The following is an 11,504-nucleotide window of genomic DNA, read 5'->3' on the forward strand; positions in this document are numbered from 1 at the left end:
TTTTTACCTGTTACATTCATGACTTGTCCAAAGTCCATTACAAGAAAAGTGAAATATTTTTCAACCATGGCTAGTGAAGAGAAAGTAGAAAACAAAAGTCAATTCCCTTCAAAATTAGGATATATAGTTGGACATATATCACTATAATAATTTATAGGAGAAATAAAAGAAAAACTAAATTAAAAGTTTCAAAAGTATAAGCTAATTTGTAGAATGTTTCTCATATAACTTTTCTATTCTTTTTAAAAAGAACACAAATTAATTTTAGTTTGTAAAAAAAACACATTTTTTTTTCATATTTTTGTCTCTCTTGTAAATATTTATGAAGAAATTTGTGAAAAATTCTTAGATAACATTATATGACAAACTTATGGAAAAACTTGTTTATGGTGTGTTTAGAATATATGCGAAGATTTAATTATTTTATGAATCAATTATAAGTGCAATCCATTTCTTTTATTTTAATTAGAGTAATTTGTTTAGATAATTTTGTTGAAGAAGCGATTTTCAAAAGCCTAATTTCTTTAGAATACAATTAGAATATCGCTTTTACATAATAATTACAAAAAATTATGATGTTGTGAAAAACTGATAGAAAAACTGTTGAAAGATTAGGATTAATTTGGGATAAAGTTTTTACGGGAAAAAAAGATAACAAATTTCAAATTTTCATATTCATTAAACAATTTTTTAACAACATTTCTTTTAGCAAACTTCAACCTGTGTGTGAAACACCAATAAAATTTTTAAACACAGATATTATATATTAAGAGAAAAAGTATTAGCAAAATTATCACATTATCCAATTTCTTTGATTAACACGTATACACATTTATAATTATTTAATCATTTTCTTATTATTTAGTCTTCCAAGACGTGAGTTCAAATTCTGCAATATCTAATTTGTTTTAATTTTCTAATTTATAATTTCAATTATAATATCAATTATAAATAATATTATTGTATGTGATATTATTATAATAATAATTATTATTTATAATTATTAATAATATAAGTATTATTATAAATTTCATTAAAATAATATTACAATTATTATTATAAGATATAATAAAAATAATAATTATTATTATATATATTATTAGTGGTAAAATTATTAATATTATTATTATATATTACTATTATATAATATATTATTATTAATATATTTAAATTTATTAATATTATTAATAGTGAAATTATTAATATTATTATTATTAGAATTAATAATTATAATACATTAGTATTATTATTATATTACGTACTTTTACTAATTATTGTTAGAATTATTAGTTAAATTTATTATTTTTATTATTAAATTTATTAATATAATTAAAAGTTGTAAAATTATTATTATAATTATTTCTAGTAATATTAATATATGATGTATTAATATTATATTACAATTATTATTAGATATTATTATAATAATAATAATTATTACTATATATATATTTATATATTATTAGTGGTTAAATTATTAATATTATAGGATTAAATATATTTTTTATCCTTAACTTTTAGTTAAAATTTAAATTATTCCATTTTTAAAATCTTGTTTAATTTAGTCCAATTTAGTCCTATAATTTTATAAATGTTTGAATTTAATTTTCTTAACATTTTTTTAAGTTTATTTAATATTTTAAACACGTTTCAAGAAATTATTTAAATTATTTATCCTACTTACATTTCCATTAAGAAATTATCTTAAAATAAGTTTAAAACAACAAATAAGCTTAAATATTTCTTCAATTCAACTAACAGAAAAAAGAAGAGAAAGTGAGTGATCGTTGCAAATTATGCTCAAAGACATCCCAAGCCCTAATCGAAAGAAGAACAAGAAGAAGCGAGAATAGAAAGAGAAGAAATAAAAGAAAGAAAGAAGTGAAAAGAGAAAGAGAAGAAAGAAGCGTTGTTGTGCTGCCATGAGTTGAGGAATTAAAAAAAGAAAAAGAAAAGAGAAACTTACAAACGAATCGAATCGATTTGAAGAAACTCTGTAACCATGGGTGCTTTAATGATAGTTGTGTTCTAGAAAATGATAATGCGAAGAAGAAGAATACAAAGAAGAGAAGAAATGAAAAGAAAGAAAGAAACAAACAAAAAATGTGGACTAATTCCATTTTTACCGAAAAAATTAATAGATCAAAACATATATTTAACCCATATATATATATATATTATTAAATTTATTAATAATATTAGTAAATTTATTTATATTATTAAATATATTAATATTATTAAAAATTATAAAATTATTGTTATTATTATTAGCGATATTAATATAGAATATGTTAATATTATTGTTATATAATTATTGTTATTATTAAATTCATAATATTATTAAAAATATTAACATTAGTATTATTTGTAAGAACCGATTCAAGACCCACCAGGTAAAATGATTTACTTTAGATCTAGTAGTTTCTATAAAAATATACTTTTTATTAAATTAATTATAATTATAAAATTATATTTAAAAATAAAATATAGACTATTAATTTTTACAATAAATTATTTTTTTCATTAAAAAATTCTTAATTTGATGTTTTCTTTAAATTTTTCAAAATTATAATATATTTTCACATAAATTATTTTACAATATATATTTTTTGTTTTAGAATTCTTAAACCATTCCGAATACGATATTAGTATTTTCTTTTTTTAATGTTAGGTGGCAAAATCTGAAGTCACCACCCACTTCATTATTTGAAGAGATGTGACTTGTGTTGATTATCAGATTTGAAAATAATGCTGTCACTGTCATAAAATTTCATTACAAACTAAACTGTCACAAGCACTGAACTGCTCCAATTGAATGGAGACAGATTAAAGCATAAAAACGTAATCTATGAAGTGAAGGTTGCAAAAATCTTCTTATAATAAATATGATTATAGATTGCAGGCATGAATCACTACCGAGACTTGGATAACGATGAAAAAAAGTTGAACTTTGTTTAATTGAAGTATCACCAAATCCACTACATGCTTTACATCCAAATCCACTAATGCAAAAACTATCAAACTTTGAGTCTCCTGTGGCTGCCACTACCAAAATTTCCTTACACATGAATGAAGAAATGAAGCTGTACAAATAATGTGCTGGTAGGAACATGCAATAATGCAAATATCTAAGGGATGAAAAAATGAATAATCCTCACAACCGTCTTATTGGAAAGAATGTGGCCTAATCTTTGATGGAAAATGGCCATTCACTTTTTCATCAACATCAAGCAAAAGGGCACTTAAGAATATGAATCTTGTTGTATTGAGAAAGGTTCATCACAGCACTGCAGTTTTTCCACTGATACTCAGAAAACAGGAGGAAGAAGAATCGTATGAGGGGTTTCCAAGTTCAGGACAAGGTTCTGGGAGCACTGAGTCTGAAAAACCAGACACATTTGAGCATTCCCAAGTCATGGGAGAAACAGAATCTGTTGACAAGGTTATGTTGGAGAGGCATATGTTTGTGAAAGGAGATTCCTCAATTCCTGCAAAGTTTCCAGCAATGGTAATGTTTGTACCTGTGACATCCCTCAATGTAATGTGATCCAAAAGTGGGAGTGCATTTGGATCAAAATTGTCATCAGGATGAGAACCACAGTTACCAGTGGCAGCAATTGCTGTGTGCACATTCTCCATTTCTATGTCTGATATAACAATATCTTTCATATAACCACCTCTTCCTCTGGTGGTTCTAAACTCAATGCCACTGTTTGAGTTCAAAACATGAGCATGCTCCACTACAACATCTGAAATGCCACCAGACATGTCACTGCCAAATGCAAGAGCAGAGCCAGAAAATGCATGAAGATGCACCCTTCTGATGTGCACTTTCTCAGTTGGCCTGCCATAGGCAATGCCATACTCATCCCAGCCACTTTTCAGAGAAATTGCATCAAATCCCATGCCAACAATACAATCTTCTATACACACATGTTCAGAAGAATCTGAAAACAGGTAGTGCACAAAGGTTACCAAAGTTTGGTAAACTAATGATATTTTAGAAGCAATGTCATTTTCACAACAAGCACCAACATGTTTGTTACAAACCTGGCACTATACCAACAGTGTAAGGGGATTCTGGAGGAGCAGAGATTGAAACATTTTGAATATGTACATGGCTGCATCAAATTACACACAACTAAATCAACACTTCTTTCATTTGAAAAATTGAAGAACAGAACATATATAATATATATATATATACCTGCAATAGACTGGGTGTATGCTATAAGCTGGGGCATTCAAGAATGTAAGATTTGAAACCACCACATTATCAGATGCCACAATTTCAACCAGATGAGGCCTGCTATGGTTCAAGGAATGGGAGCTATACCACTCCCACCAAACCATTCCCATGCCGTCAATGGTTCCATTATTACCTGATGAATCACACCAAGACATGAAAATTCACTCAAGAAACAAACCAATGAAATCTTGCTGGAAAGAAACAGAATATTGGGAGATGACAGAACCTGTTACAACCACATCATGTAACATGTATCCATTTATCAAGCTCTGATATCTTCCCCCAGGAACTTCAAGTCCTCGGCCATAAGAAGGCAAGGGTTCAATGACATCCCAATGAGATGGATCCTAAGCAAGTAAAAGCCAAAACCCAGATAAAAAAACACACCCTTTATCAGAACATGAACCATCATACACGCAAAGATCAGCAGAAAAAGGCAGGGCCAAGAAAAAGTTAGTGGAAAAGAAGCAATACCTGAGATCCAATAATGACAGCACCTTTTTCCAGAAAGAGGGTGAGATGGCTGGTAAGATTGAAGCTTCCGGTGAGCCATTTACCGGGAGGAACATAGAGCTGAGCGCCACCCTTATCGGCAAATGACTTGAGATAGAAGATGGCGTTCTGGAACGCAATGGTGTTGAGTGTTCTACCATCTCCAACTGCACCAAACTCCAAAATGGAGACACTGTGTGGTCTTGGGTCTAGTGTTGGGTTGGAACCACATTGCCCACCATCTCCGCTAACTCTCACGGCATTGCTCAATGCCACCAGCAAGAGCAATGCCACCTGAAAGAGGGTACAAAAACCAAAATGCAACCATTGATTCTCAGAAGATATCCTACAGATACAATAATTAATCACACACCCAAATCCAAATCCAAATCCAATCACAATTCAACTGGAACAGAAACAAATGAATAATCTCATCATTCACCAAACAATTCACTTCACTTCACATACACACACACACACATCAGATGACTAAGAACTTGAAAGAGAACTCCAATCTGAAAGAAGAATGCAGGTTTATCAGATCAAATGGAATGAAATTTGATCCAACTGAATCCTCCATCATTGGCATCAATCATCTTGCCACATGCGTAACCAAACAGCATCAGAACAAAACCCAACATTTACCCATCACTCATACTCTGACTTACCTAAAACCAAACCAAAGATTGGAATTTGAGAATGCCCTCTTACTTATCAATGACTCAGATTTGAAACTGAGGTCCAAAGTCAAAAGGAAAAGACCACAAACATAGCAAAAACAAAAACAAGAAAAAAAAAATACAGAACAAAATAAACCACAACAAAACGTACTTACAAACATCTTCTTGAGTCAAAGCTGGCAACAGGGTCAGACTCCAAGGGAGACAAGAAACAAGTAACCAAAAGCAAAAAAAAAAAAAAAAGAAGAAAGAAAGAAAGAAATTGCAGCAGAAGCAGAGAGAAAAGAGAGAGAAGGAAAAAAAAAAGGAAGAAGAACCAGCCACGGTCACAGAAGCAGCTTTATTCTAGTTTTGTGAGTATTATTATAAGCATTAATATACGCACAGAAAAGGAGAAGATTAATAGTCCTCCCTTAGATGTAACATGGTCATGTATATACAGATATTTAGTAACAATTTCATTTTATTTTATTTTTCATGCATATATAGTGATTAATTATCTTAATTCAAATATAGAAAATAAACATAATTATGCTGAGGTGAGAAGAAAAAAACAATGGTGAAGTGTGAGAAGAGAGAGAATAACAACAAGGGGACAAAAAAGAAATCAAAGGAAATTAATTGTAATAATTGGGTATTGCCCCTGTTAATGAACATGATTATTAACGTCTCTCGCCGACAAAATCGTTCGTAACGGCCCTCATAGATTGTGCCTGCAGTGCAGAGGAACAGTGTATGTGTGTGGTGTGTTTTCACATGTCAGAATTTTACTAGGCAAAGTAAATTGTTTCAAGTGTGTGTTTGTTTTGGCATGTGTTTGAGTCACCAACAGCGAAGAAACAAAACAACGTTAACATTATTATTGTTGTTTGTTAACATTAAGATTTGTGAGAGTGTGAGAGGGTGATTAGTGGGATGGGGAATGATAACGTTCAAGGGGTTTGAGTTTGGGGAGTGACAGGTGGGATGAAATAGGAGGGTGTTGAAAGGGAAAAGGGGCTCCCCTGAGTGACACGTGGAGGGGGTAGGAGGGAGGGTTGGGTGAGGGAATGAGAATAAGTTTGGAAATGCATGTGGATTGACAGAGCAGAAATGGGGGAGGGTGGGGCCCACATCAATCATGCCAAAGATGCTAGCCTGGCTTCACTCACTTCACTCCCACACCCTTCATTCAAATTAGGGTTTTTTTATAAATTAAACAGAAATGTTTAATTTATTTCAAGATTATTTGATATGATAAGAATAATATAACATTTTCTTATAACATTTCTAATTTCAACATTGGTAAGTTAGATTCTGACTTCTCTCATGAGCAAATCATTCTACAAGAAGTATTATTTGTTGATACTGTTATTTTCTTAAAAGATAAAATAAATATTATAGAGACATGTATTTTAAAGTTTAGACTTTTGAAAAATTAAAATTGTTTTAAAAAAGATTAGACATACGAACATATATCCCAAGTAATATTTTCTTGTATTTTGTCATAATTTTAAAAAATAATATCACGTATATACTACAACAATACAGCAATAATTACCGACAATTCATTTTAATCAAAATGAATAAAATGCCTAAAATGGAGCAAGTGAAAATATTTTTCTCGTGATTAAAAAATTTAGAAAAATCAATAATTAAGCATCAACAACTATTTTATTTTCATTTGATTAAATTATAGTTTTCTAAATTTGCACATAGATTTTAGTTTGTACTATATGTAATATAATAGAATGCTTTTTCATAACTATTTTTTTAGCAAATAAACATTTTTTAATATTTAAAGTATCTTATAATTGCAATTTAAAATAAAATTTCTTAATATATATAAACAATACACAGAATGATACAAGGTTATTTAATTATTGGTAACTTCTTTTAAACAAATATTAAAATCCAAATAAGAACTATAGATTAAACAAAATGATTAAAAACTTCCATTGAAGAAAAAGTTTTCAAACATTTTCATAAAATTAACTTTTAAAAGACAATTTCAATTCAAGATTAACTAGTTTTCAAATTTTTATAATATACATGTAAAAGAATGGTAATTTAAAAGACATTTTGTTAGACAGTGGAAAAAAATATAATAAAAATAATATTATTTGAATTAAGTGAAAAGAATGAAAAATAACAAATCTGCATATATCTCTATCTTAATTCATTACCATTCTTAGTCATGTCAAATCATCAACTTAATTACAAAGATGTCAATCCTAACCAACAAATTCTTTTCTCTTAAATGAAAAAAATATAAATAAAAAATAGAGAAAAAAATATATAAATCTTAATATTTTTAGAAAAAAAAATCATAAAAAATAGTTTTTATTTAATATATATATATATATATATATATATATATATATTTACTAAAAATTTCTCTCTCCTCTCTCTATATATATAATAAAAATAGACATTCTTTTACATATTCATCTTATTCATCTGAACATCATAAAATAAGCATATAAAAATTACAAACTTCCTCAGTGAAAAACAAACAAAAAAATATATCATTAATCAAGAGAAGAACAACTAATTAATTTATTAATTATGCATTGGCAATAAATATGACTAAGATGCAATCAATATAGAAAATTAAGTGTGGTTCAAACCTACTTTGTTTCTTTCTTTTGGTTAGTCTTGAGAAAAGAATCCACACTTCTCAACACCATCATCATACTTCTCTCTGTCCCACAAACTTTTTAACAGACATCTTTAGAATAGAAACATAACACTTTTTTAAGACTATATATTTATTTAATAAGCTTTTTGTTCACATCTTCTCCAATGGAAAGGACGAAAAACAAAACCCAAAAAATATGATAAACAAGGAATTAAGATGCTAGCTAGCTAAATCAGATCATTAATTCCAATCAGAAACATATTAAAATTCACTACTTTTCACGTTCAAGTTTTCCATTCATCAAAACAATGCAATCCAAAATACATGCATCTATATAGAGATGATGTTGTTTTTCAAATGGTTCCACTAACTCATGTGGGGTAGTGTTTTAACAACACAGAACCAATTTCTATATCTCAATATGTAAGTTTAATGTAATTATTACAGTCCTCAATACACCTGTCTGCAGAATGGATCACTACAACTGCATTCTTCTAACTAAGTGACTAAATCAATTTGTTTTTTTGTTATGATAAAAGAACCTTACGATAAAAGATGACTAGGTTTTCTTATGATTGTTGTCCTTTCTGTGTGTGATGATGTTTTTTTAAGATAATAACTAAATGGGTACAATTTGGTTCCAATGATACTTAGTTCCGAAGGGATATAGATATGACAGAATCATGCAAATAACATTAATCTCATTGACTATAAAAATTAGCTAAAATTATTATTGAGTTCTTTAATTTGGAATCACATGTTCTTAGAGCTTATTATTTGAATCTCTCTTCAACCAGCTGTATCCTGCATTGCAATGGTTGGCTGTATATATAGGTTTGGTAGCTGTGTGTGAAAAAGAAAATAAATCTGAGATAACCCTAACTCCTCTGTTCAATTTCTTTATAAAGAAGAAATTCAAAGTTCTGCCAATGATTGCACAGCTAGCCTTTGCTTTTCTTTTTCTTTCTCACCCTCTGGGTCAAAGGTTTAGATCACATATCAATTAGCCACAACCCTTTTCATACAAAAATGTGTGTAAAATATGAACTTTTACATTGGTTAGTTAAAATGAAGTGTATATAAACAATTGTTAAAACAATTGTTAAAGATTGGTGATGATAAGTGCATGTGGACATGTCAGAAAATTTTAGCAGCATGAAAGTACGTGGTGCAACTATTTCAGTGAAGAGAAGTAAATGTGAACATATCAGCATTTGTTTGAGAGTTGTGAAAATGGACATGGTTGTTTTGTGGAGAAAACAAAAGATGAAGGTGAATAAGAGTGATTATGGATAAGAGAGAGTGGATGGGGCCAACATGAAAAGTTTCACATAAACACAAGACATAAGAATCCTGTATAGGACTAAAATAAAATTTGGAAACTGTATAGGTCATTTTCTGCACCAAATTATTATGGGTATGTGCAGAAAAAACCAAAAGACAAACACTGGAGAGTGATTTTTCTGTCGAAATTAACCACATGCCATGATAAGAGTTAAACCTTATTAGGCTAATGCAACAATAATGAAAACAAGCCAAAATTGGCATCTCCAAGTCAAGTACAACTACACTTATGTGTTTTTCTTTCCATTTCTATTATTTCAATCCCATATGCTTCACATCCTTATTACAGGTATTTAATTTTCAAGTTTAAGAGGGTGAAAATAATTATCATAAAAGTTAAATTTGCCTAAAATTTAAGAAAATCGGTAGGTCAGAAAATTATTACTGATCATGAGCTAAGTCGTGTCGATTTACGATGAATTCAAAAACCAAAATAATGAAGACTTCACACGACTTCTTCATAAATTTTTGAAAAAATAAGTCATCAGGAGTTATGATGACTTCTGTGTTAATATTAATGACTTTTATGTTAATACTAATTTCTGAAAAATGTTCAGTATTAATATTTTGTAAGTCGTTGAGAGTAGTGACGGACCTACGTGTACATCATCGAGATGTGTAGGTGCATATATGATTTTGTTCATTATAACTAAATATTTAGAAAAAAAATTATTTTATCTTCCCTAATCTTATATATTTGAATTTGCTTGTCACTGTTCTATGATAGAATGATAGACATGTATGTAGTTAAATCATAATTTCACACAACTTAACTCATGATCAGGAATTATTTTTTGATTTGTTATTTTTGTAATTTCGAGACAAATTTGTCCCTATATGTAAAAAACAAAACTTAAAAGTTAACATATTTATCATGTAAAAGGTCTTCTTTATTAGTATGTCCTGTTTATTTATTCTCATTTTGAACAAAATAAAAAAGCAGTAAAAGTGATCTTGTAGAGTTGTAAAAAAATATCATTTGTTGTTTTATAGATAGTTAGATACGACCAGGGAATTATGGGGGGAAAAGATGTACCATAAGGATAAGAAAGTAAGAAGAGACAGTAAAAAGGAAAAGTTTCCATGATGTTCAAGTTTTAATAGGCACCAATAGTTAAAGCAAAGAAGGTTTTTTGCCGGAAAATTTCTGATTCTGGTACTGATTTCTAAGAACATTCATCATGGGTGTCACATTTCTCTGGTACTTCACAAGATCCTACGGTTTACCTAGAATCTTTGTTCTGCTTTCATGCTGCATCATCTCATTATGGAGTTAGATATGAGTTGTGAAAAGGACCAGTTTTCATGGCTATAGAACTTGGTCAAGTGTGTCCTTTGATTCCTTTCTATGTGTATAATGATATTATGCACCTTTTTGGATGCAAAACAGGTAAATATTGTGCACCAGCACTAGTAGTAAGGAAAATGTATTATGTGAACTAAATTTTCACATTTTTTTCTTATAATTTAAGTTGACATCTATTAAATGGTTTTGATATATTAAAAAATAAAAAATAAAAAAAATAAAAAGTTATTTAAAAAGTATTAATTTAAATTGTAAAAAAAATTGTCAAAATTTAATTGATATAGTATATTTTTCATAATAATAAACATTCGATATATATATATATATATATATATATATATATATATATATATATATATATATATATAATTCATTTAATACTAGGATGCGTGGATTACATTCTAAGGAAAATCAAGCATGCTGTACTGTTACCACCTTTGGTCCACTAAAAATATGACATGCTCAGAAGTGGGATCACCAAATTCACATAAACACTTAATTAATCCTTTTACTGATGTTTTTTCACATGATAAAAAAGTTTTATGTTTTCTAAACACACAAAAAGTATAAAATTATTATGGAAAAATTATTTTTCTGCAGAACTAATGAGTGCACAAATTGATTTTGGAAGATTAAGGTTAAAAATATATTTCTTTATAGAAGGTAATGATCGGTAAGAGACACGTAAAGGAATATAATGAGAGGGTGCTATTATCTGACTCTTCAAGGGAAAAATTGTTGTTTGATATTATTTAATAATTTTTACAAAAATAAAATACACTAACACAAAAAATATATATTACATTTGTGATT

At 28.6% G+C, this 11,504-nt stretch overlaps 1 protein-coding gene across 1 annotated transcript; it reads right to left on the bottom strand.

Moving 5' to 3' along the window:
* Positions 1-2,927: 2,927 nt before the first annotated feature.
* Positions 2,928-5,824, bottom strand: LOC114164572 (Pectin lyase-like superfamily protein). Its single transcript, XM_028049290.2, has 6 exons — positions 5,577-5,824; positions 4,724-5,035; positions 4,476-4,596; positions 4,208-4,382; positions 4,051-4,121; positions 2,928-3,947 (listed from the first exon to the last, which is right to left on the bottom strand). Exons 1-6 carry the CDS (start codon positions 5,580-5,582, stop codon positions 3,280-3,282), a joined length of 1,353 nt encoding a protein of 450 aa, XP_027905091.2. The 5' UTR covers positions 5,583-5,824; the 3' UTR covers positions 2,928-3,279.
* Positions 5,825-11,504: the final 5,680 nt, after the last annotated feature.

Source organism: Vigna unguiculata, chromosome 9, assembly GCF_037176805.1.
Source record: "Vigna unguiculata cultivar grain cowpea cultivar isolate G323 ecotype 2 chromosome 9, ASM3717680v1, whole genome shotgun sequence".
Lineage (NCBI taxonomy): Eukaryota > Viridiplantae > Streptophyta > Magnoliopsida > Fabales > Fabaceae > Vigna > Vigna unguiculata.

Excerpts from the sequence above, each read along its gene's own strand:
- LOC114164572 (XM_028049290.2), bottom strand. Across the intron at positions 4,122-4,207 it reads ATACACCCAGTCTATTGCAG|CCATGTACATATTCAAAATG; the intron begins GTATATATATAT and ends AATTTGATGCAG. Across the intron at positions 3,948-4,050 it reads CACTGTTGGTATAGTGCCAG|ATTCTTCTGAACATGTGTGT; the intron begins GTTTGTAACAAA and ends ACCTGTTTTCAG.